Genomic DNA, 18144 nt, shown 5'->3' with positions numbered 1-18144 from the left:
ACTGTTATCCAGTTAGTTAGATATGTTGATTCTCAATTAGATCAATTTCATAGACAACGACAAGAGTTGCATGATTTTTATGCCGATGGTTTAGCTTATAGGCAAATAACTGATGTCAAAATAACCAAAGCTCATTTATGTCCATATTTTACTAACCCAAAAACTAGAGAACCAATGCAACCTAACCAGAAAAGAATTTAATTTAGGTGGTGTGTGCATCCAGAAATGGCTAGACACTTTTGGGATAGATGGTGGATGGTTTTTTATTATCCACCACATCGTAATTATGAGGTCCCTTTTTATTTTTTGAAGAAATTATACTGTGAGTTTGTAATGCACCAAAATCCAAATTATTATGATATTAAGTCATTCCAGGGTGTTGGTCGTGGAATGCCACAGCATAGATTAGGGGCACGGAGTAATAATTCCCTACCAGATCCACCCATAGTTCCACTTGTTGCTCCATCGATTCCTGCAGATGTGCAAAATAAATCATTCATTTCGACATTAGATGCTTTGACTTCCCTCATAGGTAACCTGAGTGAGCAAGCTGCTCACATGGCATTCGCTCCTCAATGGATGCCACATATGTGTTTGAGTTGTCATGAGACGTGTGTAGGTCCTACTGCTGATCTAGGATCTGCTTTAGTTCCACCTACGCATGATGCAGCAAATGATAGTATGATGACATCATATATAGATTTTGTTTGCTCTGATGATCATCTTGACTAGGTATAGATATATATATATACATGTACATGTCAATCTTTAAATACTTCATTAAATATAGGTATAAATTAAGTGCATGTCTTTTTTTTTATACAATCTAATACTTCATTAAATAAATTTGGTTTATGTAGATAAGGACTACACCTAATATTAGTGTCAATATTGCATCTACTGGAACACAACTCGGCACACCTTATGGGGTATAGTATCACTTTCTATCTAGACATTGTACTATCTTTTTAAGTTAATATGTTATCATTGTATACTATATAAATTTTCATGTTGATACATCGAATGCTTATTTCTCCAAGATTCAGGTCATGAGGGACCCTCTACATCACATCGAGAAGAGGGTGTGACTACTATGACACCATCTATGGTATGTATCTTAGAATTCATAAATTAAACATGAACTCTTACAACATTGTAACTTAACTTGAAATTATTTAATACACATATATATGTTCACTAATGTGATTTCACTAAATGCATGTTTGCAGGTGGACACTACTATTAGGATAGGTTATCCTCATAACTTTTATCAGAGCCAATTTGAACTCACATCGACATCCTTTTAGGTATTAATATGTAATACTTAATTTGATCTTATTTTGATTCTTAATTTAAGATTTAATTGGACACTTTGAATTTGACCTTGTAAAGGAGTTAGCTAGCACTACATTTGGTGTTGATACTGCTAGAGGAGATACTGCTAGAGGATCTAATGAGCATATGGTAATTTTGTAACTTAATTTATGAATTCCAACTATATTTGATAAATGATTTTTTAATAGTTAATTTAAAGTATTTTTATATTATTTTTTCCTTGTACAACATGAGATGGGTGGATCTGGACCACATCCCGGGGAGAAGAGACCACGAGATGTTATTGATGATAGCACTTAGATTTTACTATCTATTTGGCTCTGATATGATGTACATGTACTTTTTTATGGACTTTACACTTGTTTACACGTGTAATTATTTTTTAACATTGTATATATTGTCTTGGACATGCACATACTTTATATATATGGATAGTTGCATAGTAGGATTAGATCATATATATTATGTGCATACTTTATATATTTTATGCACATTATATATTATGTGGAGTTCATCATGTTACCATCCATATATATATATATGGATTAGATATTATATGGATTATGTGGACTTGAAATTTTATTTATGGAAGTTGTGCTTAAATAACTTTATATGGATTATGTGGACTTGAAATTTTATTTTTGGAATTTTATTTAAATAACTTGTGATTAGATAAACTAAAGGTGTACATCATGAACTAAAAATAATGATAAGACCAAAGTATTGAAACATATCTTATAATTACAACATATTCTAAATTAAAAAGTATTAATCATCATAGATAAGAAAAATATATAATCAAATAATATAATTACCATTACAATAATAATGATGATAAGAGAAAAGTATCAAAACAAATATATTGAATAGAACTTGATTTATATCTCTCAAAATACAACATAAAGTATGCACAAACAATAGTAGTCATTGAGGCCAAGTCTACTCTAAGAGACCTGGAAAAAAAAATACATATGATTAGTTTTTTATAATGAGGATGCATTGAATTTAAAATACAACATAAAGTATGCACAAACAATAGTAGTCATTGAGGCCAAGTCTACTCTAAGAGACCTAGAAAAAAAAAATACATATGATTAGTTTTTATAGTGAGGATGCATTGAATTTAAGATACAACATAAAGCATACATCATGACTCTTCAAAAGGATTTGCCTTAAGGGTACAAAAATTGAACTTACTTGTAATTATTCAAAATGAAACATAAAGTATGCACAAATAACTTTGTTTTCATTGATGCCTTCTACTTGTGGTAGACCTGAAACAAAATTACTAGATTAGATTTTATAATTATGATGCATGACTTAAAATGCTATATGAAATATGCATCACGACTTTTAAAAGGGAGGTGGATTAAGGGTTCAAATTATGACTTACTTCATATTCATTCTGTTATACCATCTGCATCCTCTCTCTTTTGCAAAGCATCTATAATCATCTCGTGCTCTTCCATAGAGAGAGTCCATAATTGTTTATTAGCAGACCTGCCATGATATCTATCCAATTTTATATTAGTTGCCACTACCAAATGAGATTAAAGTATAATCTTCTTCTCTAATTCACAATCTTCAAATGTGAGCAATCCATTCTTTCTTGTTAGATATTTGTGTAGCCAAGTGCCAACAACAACCACAGCTCTTGTTGGATAGTCATAACCATCATCATCTACTTGAGGAGTGGTTAGCTTATGTTTTGGCTCGACACATTGAGCCAACCAATACTCTGTCCCCTCTTCATTGTCCTCTGGTGCAACAACAACATAGACATATCTTGTGCACAAAACAATTTTATTTTTATATTTAATCATAAATAAAAACAAAAATATACACTATAAGATTTCATATATATGTACTATTTAATAAATCAAAACAAATTTTAAAAATAATTTTACCTTGTTATATAAGATTTGAAATGCGATCATAGTCATTTGATGCAACATCTGATCCATATCTTCATCAGTTCTTTCATGCAGATCATTTGCATCTATGGGTGTCAATGATCTTTGTTGCCATTCTTCAATCCATTCTTTATTCTCACAAAATTCCCAATCTTTGGAAACATAAAACTGACAAAAGCAAGCAAGTTGCCTTGTGAATATAGTCCATGTGTTTGAATTAGAACTATTAAATGAATGCCATTTAGCTGATCCAATGATGGTAGTACAATCATGCCGAATAGGAATACTATCTTCCTCTATCAACCAGAAGAACCATCGAATAGCAGAGTTTTTAGTTGATCCTTTTGACAACTTTGAATTGATCCAATCTACAACTACACGACCATCTCTAAATTTTGTTGCATCCTCGATTTTCAATTGTTCTCTAGCAAGAGCTATTTTTACACAAGCACCAGCTCCATTGTGTTCCCCCTTACCATGTCCCGCTTCAAAAAAACTCCATAAATGTTGGACATTGGTTATCTTGTGAACTTGGCATAGCCAATAAAACATTCTTGCATTTTTGAATTGTCCAGTGCAGTTATCAAACCATATCATATGTTGTTTCATGTTAATTTCTCTTTCCTTGATATTATCATGAAATACCTCGAAGCAATGCTGAAAAAACTCTGAAGAGTGTAATCGATTATCACTAACATAGAAATGATACTCCCTCAAAAAATTTATGTTATCTTCTATACTGTCATGGTCATGTCTATATATAATGTGCACAAATATGGCCATTTGCACTAAGTTGTAGTATTGTGATTGAGTTTCCTCTTGTGGTTTTAGAGTATAAATTTCTGCAAAATCCACAACTAATACTATTGTTCCAACTGGAAATGTGTTCTTGCATATGCAAAATTTTCCATCAAGCCATTGGGCATGTTGGGAATGTTTCACATATTTTGGAACAATATGACTTTTAAACTCACTGATAAATGCATTCACACTATTTTGTTCTGTAATCAATTCTAAAAGTTTCCCCATCTTTCCATCCTTTAGAGGGTATTCTATATTTTTAAATCTCCTAACATCAACCATTTTTTGTTCAAACTTAGATGAAACATGTTCATGCAAACATTCACCTATCAAAGAATAGTTCCCACATAAATTGCAAAGGCTATAAATACATGAACTGGAAAGAAATAATTGTTCATTAGGTGGTTTACAAAATAAACTTCCAATAAAATCTTTTATAGTTTCAGGTGGAACATAAACACCACAATCCTGCACAAGATCATTACCATGCAACATAAAACGTATATATAAAAAAACATCATAATAGTAACGAAACTGAACATGAGTTTTACAACAACAAGATATTCTTTGTTTATTGATTTTAACATACCAAGGTTTGCATTTTTCAAATGATCTTTGACTAATTTGTAAATTCATTAACACAGATTCATCACAAAATTTTTTAAAGAATTCAATTTGAGTCATGTCAAGAAGATGTTTTGGATGAGGATCACAAAATTTTGATCCCACCCTTAACTTTAAAACATCTCTAGCATTTGATGAAACTCTAGTGTTATCATGCCAAAATTTTGCAATTAATTGTTTAGTTTCATCATTTACTTTCATGTTGGAGCTTTGAAGTCTACCACTAAAACACCAACAATGGTTTAGTGGATCAATTTCAATTGTGTCTCTTCTTTTGGCCACTCTTGACAAGGTTCTACGATGTAAGTTCAAATAGCCAACTTATATCACTTAACATTCTTTTACTAACAATTTTTTTGTCAACTATAGTAATCATTATAACTCTACGTGTTGCATTCTTATCTTTCGATCAACTTGTTTTTCCGATAAAATCGATGGGACTGGCAATGGTAGATACAACTTGCTTCTATGATTCATCTTTTCTTTTTGGTTTTGCATAAATACCTATTTTTTTCATGACTTTATGCATTTTTAACATTTTTATTAATTGTAGCATTAATTGACATTGGAATCCTAACTTTTTATTATAAAAAAATTGTTTATATAATTTGTTCACATGTGTTCTAATTTGTCTCCAAGAAACTAACCCATTAAGATTATCTAGCACATTGCTATCAATAGTAAACAAATTACAATCATTTTTTTTCAGAGAGGGTGGTGTAATATTTTAAATTTTTATTTCTTTTCGTATTTGTGTATGAAATTTATATCCAGCTTCATTTAAATCAGCAATTTGGTTGGCATCATAGTCTTGGGGTTTTAAAAACATACCAGGATTCGCATCCACATGAACATTTGCATCAATAGTCATACCCGTGTTTGGTTCTACATTTCTTGTGTCCATCATGATGTCTTCAATGCTCTCATCTACAATGGGCACTAGACTAGATGCTTCAAAAGTGTTATTCAATTGTCATTGTTGTGATCTTCGATCTCTTTGGCGTTTTGCCTTCTTCTCTCTTTGTGCTTGAATTTTGTCCGCTATCATTGTCCTCTTTTTTTTCTTTTGACGTTGCTTAGCACCCATCTTTACAAACTCCTCTTCAAAAAATAATACCTTTTTATTGAGTTCTTGAAAAATTTGTGTAAAAAATATTAAAAAGTACTGCAAAATGATGTAAAAAATGTTTTTTAGTATGGATTTCAATGATAGTGTGGTAAATTGATGCAATCTATTCTTTTTTTTTACAGTAACGGTTATTTAGGAATGGGGCTCCGTTATTTAAATAACGGGCCCCCGTTTCTAAAACGGAGGCCCGTTAGTAAGTCCAACGGTCAAAACTTGACACTTGATTCAATAGAAAATTCCTGACGATGCCCAAACACCTGCAAAAACATAGCAACAGTGAGATTCATACCTTCTTGCTTTTCTTGGATGTCAAAGAAAAAATTATTTGCATCTACCTCAAATTCCATATCTATAACATACCGACCCTTTCTCTACTCTACATGGCTTAATTTATGCTCTAAATTAATAAGTACTTCTCTAAGTTTTTCAACTTCACAAGCCATTGAAATCAAATTTTCCTCCATTGCATCTTCCATAAGAAACAATCACTCTGTGAAAAACAGGTTCTCTTCCTTCAGCTTCATAATTTTTGTCTCTTGGTAGCCCTCCCAATTGTTGGTCTCATCTTTCTTAAGTTCATCTTCACTTGCTTCAACATTCTCGTCTTCAGCCAAAACCTTACGCAAAGGTCAATCAAAGGTCGAATAAACAACTCTCACTTCATCATGGAATTATCCATAGCTACAAGACGAAGACATGAGAGTTCAACACCACTCTTCCCAATTTATTCCCTCTTCCATGCCACCTTCTTCCATCTTTCATCTCTACTCAATCCAACCACAGCTCTGATACCAATTCTTAATTATAAAAGAGCTGAGAAAACATAAAACAACGAAGCTAAAATAGAAATAAACAACACACAATGCATCACATGATATATTACGTGGTTCACTACTAACTATCTACATCCACGAGAAGGTAGGGAAAATCTTATATTAACCAATCTCCAATACAATCAGTGCACGGACTGCACACATCTATTTATGCATTCATATTTAGCTATGAATCGAAGAGTTGAGAAGGCGAATGGTCATGTGACCATTGGACTTCACATTCCCAACAGTCACTCCTAGTGAAATCCCTAATTTATTCACTTTGAAGGTTATGTAATGGTTCCTAACTAAAATAAAATAATTGTTAACTACAAATTAAATTTTTACATTAAAATAATTCTGCATTACAATCCAATAACTTTGAAAATCTATATTAATGTATTAAAAATTTGTCTCAAATTTTATTATTCAAATGTAATTTATATATTTTAAATGTAAAAATTAAATGTTGTTTTACATTATCAAATATACTTTTATTCACTTCCTAGGGCTTGGAATTGATGTACACCGTTGCAATTCTTCGCTTGCCCCCATGAAGCAACGTGAATGCGAAATGAACGCAGCAAAGTCAGAATACTATAGTTGATGTACAAATGGATATAATAATTTATATGCCTAATGTCAAAGCGCGGCTCAAATGTCAACGATTCCGTATTCATTTAGACACATTTCCCTATCTTCGTTGTTTCCGTTTTCGATCACTTACTGCTCTTTTTAGGTCATATAATTAAACTTGAGATATATTTGTGATGACTATAATTTATATATATTTTTTGAAATAAATAAATAGATGAAGTTATTGTATATTAAGATTTACTTTGATTGAATATTTTATATATAATTATATATTTAGCAAAGTTGAATTGGTTGAAATGAAAAATTAAGTATGCTAAATTGTAGGGTTAGTTGAAGGTCATTATTAACATTTTCTATTAAGAAAAATTTTTAATCATCAAAATATTTGATATATAATCTATGATAGTTAGGAAAGTGGTTTAGAAAGTATGAAAGATTGTTTAGAATGTTTGTTGTCTTTGAATCAATTTTTATAAGTCAAATTTAACTAGAAATTATTTTGGTGAATTCATATTCATAATCTCAACTTTTTATGAAGATTAAAAGCATAATCTTAAATTCAAGAAATTAATTATTGAAAGTTGGGTTCACTCTCTAGTGCTTCATCCATCCCATTTATGCATGCTTTCACAATTTTAGTCTTATTTCATCACTATTTTCAATTGTCCCTATACATTGACCATTACTATTCATTTATTGTACAAATCATTCAACTCATTCGCATTCATTTATTCTACAACTTTAGATTTATGACTTTCTACCATGATTCAATCTCAATGTATGTGGATTAGCCCCCACACTATATAAAATTGATCTTTGAAAATAAAAACTCAAACTTTTTAAATTTTAAAAATTGAAGTTATCAAATTTACTATCACAAATATAAACAAGGGCTGCAGGGCAACGTAGTTCTTGCCTAGTATTGGAAAATTAGTTGTGGATTGATTATGTTTAATTGAAATATTTATGGACAAGATGATGATTGCTTATGGTATCTGCAACAATTTTTTTTTTTTTTTTCATTTAAGGGAATGGACAAAGCTTTATTTTAAGGATTATAATTTTCTTTCTGATATCCCTTACCTTTTTCTAAAATTCAATGTAGGAAAGGATAAGTATGGGTCTCTAAAGGAAATGTAGACTTAAAATTTAGATTTTGAGGTAAATATAATGCAAATAAGATATATCCAACCTCTTCAAAAATCTGATCACTTTCAGATTTCAAATTTATTAAAGAAAACTCTAGTGATGAAGCTCTAGGTCTTTTGCTTGAAACAAATTCTCATTCACCTTTTCTTGCTATTTTTTGTTTTTTCCATAATTTTTTATGGTTTTCCTCAAAAGGATATATCTGTTTTTTAAACATTTCTAGTTCATTGTTCTAGCACATGGCTACCATAAGGTTTTAGCATCTTATATATCGACATCCTAAAGCTATGTGGCTATGGTGGTCCGTCACTTGAATTCAAGAGTAAGACGATCAAGTCATCTACATATGGGCTAAAAGAAAAATAATATGCATGCAATTATATGGTTTTTGTTGAAAGCATTAGAACGCAACATGAAAGAGGTATATTTCTTAAGAAATCACGATATGATATCCAACCTAAGTCCCCAAAACTAGTGGAACTAATATGATCAACAATATTAAATTTTAATATATGATCTATAATAACGTCAAGAATGCATTCACTACAATTAATTGGTAAAGTCTTGTCATGATTAAATTTCAAAATGCTAAATCTAGAAATTTCATGATCAACATCATAGGACAACCTTTTAACATTAAAGTGTAAGATGGAGACCAAGAAACCAAGTCGAATTCAACTCTTAATATTAAAAAGATATATTAGCATATTAATTTGACAATTAGTTGTTCACCATATCAAATTTCAGGCATAAGTAAAAAAGAAACTGAGATGATAATAAACATAGGCATTTGAAATTTTCATACAAAGAGATAGTAGAAATGGGAATATTTTAAAGTTTTTTTCAAGTTTTCAATATCCATCAACATAGAGAAAATATCTTGAACAAAATTAAGGAAACTCTTGCATAGGTACTATAAAAAAAAACACCCAGATGTTTGTCCAAAACAAGTTTCCATCAAAATGGATCTCCTTAATGAATGGATATAATTGGCTCAAGATATTTGTAGGTAAATTTTTCTTTTGTTCCTTTACCAAGATAACCGATTTGAAATATTTGTCCAAGTTGAATTCTAAGTATTATACTGTAAATCTTTTAATTTATTTGTTTTCTGTATTTTTATAATGAATATATATTTTTTGTTAATGTTTTTCTAGATAAATGTTTCTAACAGTTGTGATAAAGTATCTGCAACTATTATTATCAGTTACCACTTTACCAGGGTTAAAGCCTATTGTACTTTAAATCGTATTCACCAAATGTGTAAGATGATGCATTAGAAAGCAGATGATATGCCTTTATTTAAGATGAATAAATGGTGTATAATGATAATGCAGGTTTATTGAGAGGTGGAAAGAGTTGTAAGCTGCATTGCATAAACTATTTCCAACCTGGCATAAAGAGAGGAGCATTTTCTCCTCGAGAAGATGATATATTAATACACCGCCATGACAAGCTTAGAAACAAGTAATTTTGGACAAAAAAATATAATTTTATTTTGGATAAGTTTTTCATGACAGAAAAAGAAGCATGGCATACAAACGTGTATCACCTCCTTTAACATCTTCTTACCTTGCTTTCTATAATGATGTTAGCTTCCTGGAAGTTTCTTGGAAAGACACTTACGCTAGACAAACGTAAAATACTTCAAAATTTATTTATCTTTGCAGTGCGGTCAACAGGGCTTTACCCTTCCCTAATCTAAATAAGTAAAATGAACAATCCATTTTGCTAATTCTGTCTCAACCGTAAGATAATCCAGAATCAAGATGCAATATATATAAATTGAACTTTTATTATCAACCACTGCTTTAATAAGAGGAGAAAATCCTCATATGTATAAGAAGTAGCGCAACCGGAATTGAAGAGCTAACCTCATTGTGGTAATGGAAGTTGATGTTGGAGATGGTAATAGCAGTAGAACCCATGATGACGTCAATTAGTCCGTCCACGCAGTTGTAGAGCACGCAATGGTCGATCCAAATGAAACTCGAGCTGAAAATGGAAATGTCATCCCGATCGCATTTGCCCCTATAACCGTAATGAATAGGGGACTCCCTCACCATGGCATTTCCCGCAGCTAATTTGAATCGAACAAAATCAATATATTATCAGATAAAATACAACCAAGCAAAAGCCCAAAATCTATCGAAACAAGCCTTCAGAAAAAACATATGAGTTTGAAAAAAATTATTCAGTAATTTAAACCCAAAAAAATCAACATTTTTCAAAAGGAAATTAATAAGTAAAGTTCCAAAACTTAATCTTAACCAATAAAATTGTTGTCATTAAACAAAGAAAGAAAAAATTAGATGAGAACCAGTCACCTATAGATCTCAACACAATCCCATCAACTTCAGCAAGCGGCTTTCTAACTAGTAAACTCAAATCTTTCGACTATTTAAAAAGCTTTGCAATTTAGAGCATTACCTATTATTTGGAAATTAATGGAATAAGCTACAGATTTAAAGCTGAAAACTGAAGGCTCACGAGAGAAATTAATTCCAACAAGAGCAGAGACAAATCATTATTACTGTCAGTGTTATACAAAACTTTGAGAGCACAATATGGTACTAATATGTAAGGAGGTATTCTAAAAATGCAATTGAACGATACAAAAACGATATTTGCCAGCAACGGCTGGAAAAACTACTCCAACATTTATAAAATGAGCCTGAATTGATGAGGTGATAACTTTAGAACCTATGCTCGGTATTAAAGTAGAGTACAGAAGCTTTGAATGCATTTTACTTGCCTGAAGCACAATTGGAATCACCAATTTGCAATAAGGGTAAGGAGTAGCAATGGCATGCATTTGTACTTGCCTTCGATATTTCTAAACTAACGCAATTTGCAGGTATAAGGCTGATGGCATAATAGATTGTAGTTTGCCCCCCCCCAAAAAAGGTTATAATACGATGGAAAATGTTCTATAAGATCTAATTGCTGTGAATAATAGCACAGAGATAGTTGATACAAAAGGACATCTGTATGCATTCTTTGCTCCCACGCACTGTTCAAATGCAGGACAATTGTCTTTGAAACTCGACAATAATCTGCTATGTACTGCCCAGGACCTAGTAGAATGTGCATTCAAACCCGACGACAATCTGTTATGCATTGCCCAAGACCTCGCAGAATGTGCGTTCTCTTGTGTTGGGTTATGGGAATGCAGGGGCAGCCTTCCGCAATGCCAATCACAAACTGGCAAAATAATGCACATCAAAATTTTAGGTAAGAAAATTGCAAGTTGTTCGTAGCATATTGTGTGATGTGAATTTATGTAAGAAATTCTCCCAATTTGATTTGCTGAAAGAAAACAGATTAATCAAGCTTTAAGTTTAAGCCTTCCAATAGTTCCATGCGGGGTAGGAACTAGTAATAATCAGCATCTACTTATAATATATAAACACTATCAATCAAAAATCAAAGTTCCATTAATAACTCCTCCACTAAATTAACCCTTAAAATTCACAATTAAACAACATCAAAATTTTGATTTATCAAATGTATCAAATCTTCTCCAAGAAAAATTTATACACAGACCACACACATTCAACTAATCATTGAAAATGGGTGCGAATATATGAGATCACATGAATTTATTTATGATAAAACACGCACTACACATCTCTCTATGAGGTTACAAAATAACAGACGTTCTAAGAAGAGGATACAGGCTGTACAGAGGAAGGGAGTAGACAGGAAATGATACTTCCACACCAAATAGTTATTGTAAGGCCATATAAAGGTGAGTGGGCAATCGTGGAGTGGCAAAGAGAGTGAGAGGAACTTTCCTGTGAATTGAGACTTCATATCTCTCAGTCATGTCCAAATCTTTGGGTTCTTGACCAGATGGAAGAGACCAATCAAATGCATGAACAAAGCTTGCCAGTGCAAATTGAATCATACGAAGCCCCAGATTATACCCCGGACACCTTCTTCGCCCTGCCCCGAACGGTATTATTCGAAAATCTCGTCCATCCAGATTAACGGGATTGTCCACAAAGCGATCCGGATCAAATTCCAGTGGCCTCTCCCACGCATTTGGATCTCTTGCTACAGCCCACACATTCACCGTCACATGAGAATTCAGGGGAACGAAATGCCCAATTATTTCCCTTGAACTGTCTGGAAATGAGTGAGTAAGCATAAGCGGTGTTGGAGGATGCAGTCGAAGAGTTTCTGTCACAACTCACAACTGCTTGTAAATATTTCAGCAGAGGAAGATGAGATCCTGCTACTCTCTCTTCCATTCCCACAACTCTCTCCAATTCGTCTCTCACTTTGTTCATGAGATGACGATGGCGGATCACTTCGGACATCGCCCATTCTACAGCGCGGGTAGCAGTGTCCGTTCCTGCCGAAATCATGTTCTGCATTAATCAACAAAGATAGTGAGAAATGGGGAAAAACGATCACAATTTCACTCACGATTAATGGGTTGCAGTGCGTACCAGTAAAATGCCTTTGATGTTAGACTCGGAAAGCTGTCGCCCATCTCCTGCAGAATTATATTTGAGTTGATGGAGAATCTGTAGAAAGTCCTTGTTGCCAACGTTCTCAGTGGACAGAGGCATACGCCTCTGTTCTTCTATCTTCCTCAAAAGAAATTTATCAAGACGCTTGTGCAGGCTCTTCATTTCATCAAGAGAACCGCTAAAGCCAATCCGTGCTAAGAAAGGAACGAAATCCCCGATCCTAAAACGAGCAGCCGTGCTTAAGAAATCTTCCATTAATTCTCTAAAATGTTCGGCCTCTGCGTTGTTCTCTTCGAAGAGTCTCATCCTCAGTGTCATCTGTCCAATAACATTACAAGTAAAGACATTAACAAAATCTCCCACATTTACAGCAGTACCTCGGAGTCTAAAGATGGAGGCGAGTAACAGCGCCATTTCTTCTTCACGGGACTCCTGCCACTTGTCCAAACATTTAGGTGTCAAGAGTTGGAAAATGCAGAGCTTTCTTAGTGAAGGCCACCGAGGAGACCAGGTGATATCGCTTCTATTGTACAAGAGAATATCAGCTGCCGCTGATCCGCTCTGCGGCCTGTTAGAGAAATCGGAATCAAATGTCTTGAGAATGGCAGTTGCGGCCTCCCGGGAGGAAGCAATAATGGTGGGGGTGGTGCCCAATTTGAGATGCATGAGGCCGCCGTAGCGATTGGAAAAGCATAAAGAGAGTGGTGGGGATTCGAACCGAGGTCCAGCAGGCTACCCAAAACAGGCAGCCCTCGTGGCCCCGGCGGCAGCTTTGGCATTGGCTTTCCTCCATTGAAAAAATAGAGACAAGCTAACAATGCTATGAGTGGAAGCGTTAGTGAAACTGAGAATGACAAAAAGAATGAAGAAAGCTTCAAAGTATCCATAGTCAGTTGGATGTAGCAAGATATGTTAGTGCTTGTGTCCTCAGTGTCTTTCTATTAATGCTTGGATTATATAGGGAACTGGAAGTACGCTTGGAAAATGCTGTTATGTCGGACTTCGCTAAACTGGACAAGCTTTTGATCGCGTGATTTGTTTTGTTTGTCTTTCATGAAGCTCTCTTTCCAAAGCCCACTGCAACAGTCTGTCAACGATTCCCAAGATGCAAAGCCGCTTAATCCGGCATATTCGATGGCCACCCATATATCAATGTTAATTAATAATAAAAAAATCTTTGGCCGTTTCTCAGAATTTTTATTATTTCGTATGAACTAAGATTTTAAATTTTAGAAGTCCATGATAAATTTTGTGGCTCGTAATTAATTAAGGAAACTCTAATTTGCAAAGGCAGAACCCATTGGTGGCTCGTGATGATATCTCCGATTGGGGACCTGATAAGCTTTTCCAATAATAAAAAAATCATTATGAAAAAACATTCAGTGAATCCACAGATTTTCAGCATTCAAATGTATTTTGCAGCCCCACGCCAAGGGCTCGATTGCGTATATAAATTGTTCATTGAAACGGTACACACGTGTGCAGCTTATTATGTAGTTCAATGATGAGCTGTCAATTCTTTTATAAATTGGATTGTTATTATAATTAGTATATCTATATTTAAAAAATAGATGTAAAATATGTCGAGAGATATTTATAATATAAGAGAATCATCTGTAAAATAAATGTCCTTCTAAAATTCTAAACATCAAGAATACGAATCCATTAAAGTCCTTCACGCAAAAAGCTATGAATCTAGCTGTAGACAAGTGGTGAGGGTTCCATTTTATTTGGAGTAATAAAATAACACCTCCACAAGCTGAAACATGGCATATTTCATACATTTATATATCATTTGTATGTCAAGTTGTTTCAAAAATGATCTTTTTTTTCTAAACGGGTGAGGTGTTTATCCTTGATTTCTATTTTATTTAAGATATCAACATGGAGGTATGTTGATATCTTAAGGAGGTATATGTGTGGTCTTTTTTGCTTTTTATTTTTTGTGTTGGTGTTTGTTGTACTATCTATTTTGCAAGAGTTTATGGATTTCTTTGAAAATATAGGGTTTCGTTTATTAATCTTTGTGTATGCACATTGCAATACTCATTTTACATAGATTTTTTCATATTATTTAGCAAACAAGACGTTTTTCTTTTGTAATATTTCTCATAATAGACATGTCTATGCTTATATTGCTCTTTTCCAATTAAAATTTCTTTACAAAGTAAGCATGCAACTTTTTATATCAGAAGAATAAATGGTTATGCAATATTTATTTAAGATAATATAGTGCACGCGTGCGCACACACACACACACACACACATATAAGTATATAAATACATGTGGCTATGCGTTCTTAAGCAATCATTTGAAATGATTAGAAAATTCATGTTTTTCAAGCACACAAATAAATCAGATTTTACTTATAGTCAAGAAATCTTGTATTCATTTTTTCTAATATTCTAATGCATTTACATATATACATTTTAATCTTTTTAGTTCAATTCCTTTTCAGGGTAAAATGAAGATGAAAAGTAGAGTTTCAGTTTGATATTTTCCAACTAACAATAAAATATTCAGATCTTGATCAATACAAAAACAAAAAGATAGATGTGTATATGTATATGTATGTATACATACATACATGTACATGTATATATGTGTGTATATATATATATACATTAAAATTTTAATATGAAAACATGAATAGTGATAACAAAAGAGAAACAAACTATGAATGCCAAAATTTATTAATTTATATATAAAAATTAAAAAAAAATACAGCATTACAACCTACTTGAAATTCCAACAAAATGAAGCTAAAGATTTTTGGTAAAAGTCTATAAATGATGGTGAACAAATCTTTAACTAGATGATTTTTAATCTAAGCATTGTTATTTGTATTACTCCTCCAAGTATCTATTGTTTGGGTGAAGAAAATATCATGTAAAACCACCCAAAAACTAATCGATTCATCACTGTTCTCCCTAAACTAGAAAATTTTTAGAATAATATGGTTAATTTCATGCAAAAACAACATACGGGAAAATTGCCTAGGAATATAGAATAATGTGGGACAATTCTAAGTGTCTACAATTTCAATAGCTCCATTGAATCACAATAAAATAAGATATATAGTAGGAGTTTGTCATAACAATAGGTGATATATCTGGATATCCAAAATACTCTGGAATCTTATGAACTTCCCAACATTGTTTCTGATTTATGGAGCAACTTCTTTGGCTCCTCCAAAGTTATTTTGCATGGTTGTAGATGGGCATTGGGGAATGGTGCCAAAATCAGGTTTTGGGATGACTGGTAGATTGGTGATGGCCCCCTATCGGATTCTGTTTGGGCTTCTCCTTTCAAAGAACTATGTCTCAGAAAAATTGGCTCTTGGGTGGCTGATTATATTAGAGATGGAGCCTGGTTAGATCTCAATTCTGTGGATAATGTTTTGATACCTATGCAACCTTGGTTGAATTGTATACACATCCCCTGCTCTCATGTGGAGGATGAAGTGTTTTGGAATTTCTCCTCTTCTAGGAAATTCAAGGCTGCTGATGCTTACAAGTTCATCTCTAGAAACTCCCCCCTCCCCCTTCTAGGTTGATATCTGGAGTAAGCTCTTAATTCTGAAAATTAACCTTTTTTTCTGGTTGTTTATGTAGGGTAAGATCTCTATCATTGACAATCTTTGCAAAAGAGGTCTTCCTCTTACTAATAGATGCTTCCTTTGGAAAGAAGCAAATGACAATGCTGGTAATTTGCTACTTCACTGCTCTTTTGTTAAGGATATCTAGAACACTACTTGGGTCTTCCCTTATTTTGTTCAAAGGTTGTGGTTTGAATGAAAGTGCCCCTTTGACAATCAGGCTTTGGGAGTTCTACGGAATTTTTGTCTTCCTCATGTTGCTTTGGGTATTTGGAAAGAAAGAAACAATAGAGTCTTTAGAGATTTGGAATCTTCTGAGCTTGCTGTGGCTGCTAGAATTTGTAATTCTACCAAGGAGAAAGAATGACCATCCCCTCCCTACTCTCCAACAGGAATGGGATAGTATCAAATGGTGGCAAATTGATTGGAACATTGTCATTCTAGTGCACAAAACAAAGCAGTGCAGACAAAATGTCTTTGGCATCCCCCCCTATGAAATGGATCAAAATCAATGTGGATGGGGTGGCTAAAGGATATAGTGAGGTGGCCGGGCGCGGGGGAGTGGCTAGGAATCATATGGGTGTCTTGGTTTCTGCGGTGGCACTCCCTTTGGGCACCCAGTCCAACCACTTTGCAGAGGCTAGCGTTGCCCACATTAGGTTACACATGGCTAAAAGAGAAGGTTTTAGAAAGCTCTGGTTGGAGTTTGACTCACCAAACACTGTCAATTGTCTGAATGGGTGCATGAATCCTAGCTAGATGATTGCTAATCTGATCAAGGATTGTCAGGATAAAATAAATGAGTTGGATGAATTCATACTGTCACACGTCTTTCGAGAAGGCAACAAACCATCAGATCTACTAGCCAATATGGTGGAGCAGTAGGGATTCTTTCCCAAAAAAATTGTACGATCTGGCTTGTGATGATTTCACCGACTTATGGTAATCAATTAATTTAAATCATAATTTGATTGAGTTGTTGGAGAAATGGACGCTTTTTATTTTCCCTATCTGAAGATCTAGAAACTTTCCTTGTGCCTAGATTTTTTGTCTTATTGTGTGGCCCATTTCCTGCTACTAGTTGGAGACTTTTCTGGTGTGGCCCATTTCCTGCTACTATTCGGAGACTTCTCTGGTGCAGCCCATTTCCTGCTACTTGGCAGCCCAGATCATTATGGGTGGGGACAAGAATAGGCAAGAACCACCTACTTTTGAGAAATGGAAGAAAAATGAGGAGGTGTGGAAGGAAATCATTGATGGGGGAATTGTCCCCTTTCTGGAAAGACTCCATGGCCCTTCTTCTCAACTCACGAAAACCTTTATCAATGGGTGGAAGATAGGATTTATGAGGGCTTATGGTGCTAATTACCAGCTGGATGAAACCCTTGTGGTGATGGTTACTTGTCTGGAGATGAATGGTAGAAGGTTCTATAGAGACAAGAAAACTAGGGAGGAAGACTTGGCAAAAAATTTTGACAAAGACAAGGAGCACTCAAGAGTTAACAAAATGGTTGATGGTGGCTACAATAGGAAAGATCTTCTGGCTAGCTAGATGGACATGGTCGAGTTTATCATGAGGTATATTACACTTGATGGAAAATATGTCAGTATCTTTTCCTACCATTTTACCATTTTCAACCTTTTTAGGCATGGTAAAATCATTTCTATTCCTTTCTATTTGGCCTCCTCTTCAGAGAATAGTCT

General features: G+C 33.7%; 1 protein-coding gene across 1 annotated transcript; it reads right to left on the bottom strand.

Annotated features, from left to right (window-relative positions):
• Nucleotides 1-11999: 11999 nt before the first annotated feature.
• Nucleotides 12000-13507, bottom strand: LOC131038835 (flavonoid 3',5'-hydroxylase 2). Its single transcript, XM_057971393.1, has 2 exons — nucleotides 12818-13507; nucleotides 12000-12736 (listed from the first exon to the last, which is right to left on the bottom strand). Exons 1-2 carry the CDS (start codon nucleotides 13505-13507, stop codon nucleotides 12380-12382), a joined length of 1047 nt encoding a protein of 348 aa, XP_057827376.1. The 3' UTR covers nucleotides 12000-12379.
• Nucleotides 13508-18144: the final 4637 nt, after the last annotated feature.

This window comes from Cryptomeria japonica, chromosome 4, assembly GCF_030272615.1.
Source record: "Cryptomeria japonica chromosome 4, Sugi_1.0, whole genome shotgun sequence".
NCBI lineage: Eukaryota > Viridiplantae > Streptophyta > Pinopsida > Cupressales > Cupressaceae > Cryptomeria > Cryptomeria japonica.
This window is presented reverse-complemented; position numbering and strand designations above follow the sequence as displayed.

What these genes read in the sequence shown, in the direction of transcription:
- LOC131038835 (XM_057971393.1), bottom strand. Translation starts at nt 13,507, where the DNA reads ATGCATCTCAAATTGGGCACCACCCCCACCATTATTGCTTCCTCCCGG. An exon ending in ACATCAAAGGCATTTTACTG is followed by an intron (nt 12,737 to 12,817) that starts GTACGCACTGCA and finishes TGATTAATGCAG; the next exon opens with AACATGATTTCGGCAGGAAC.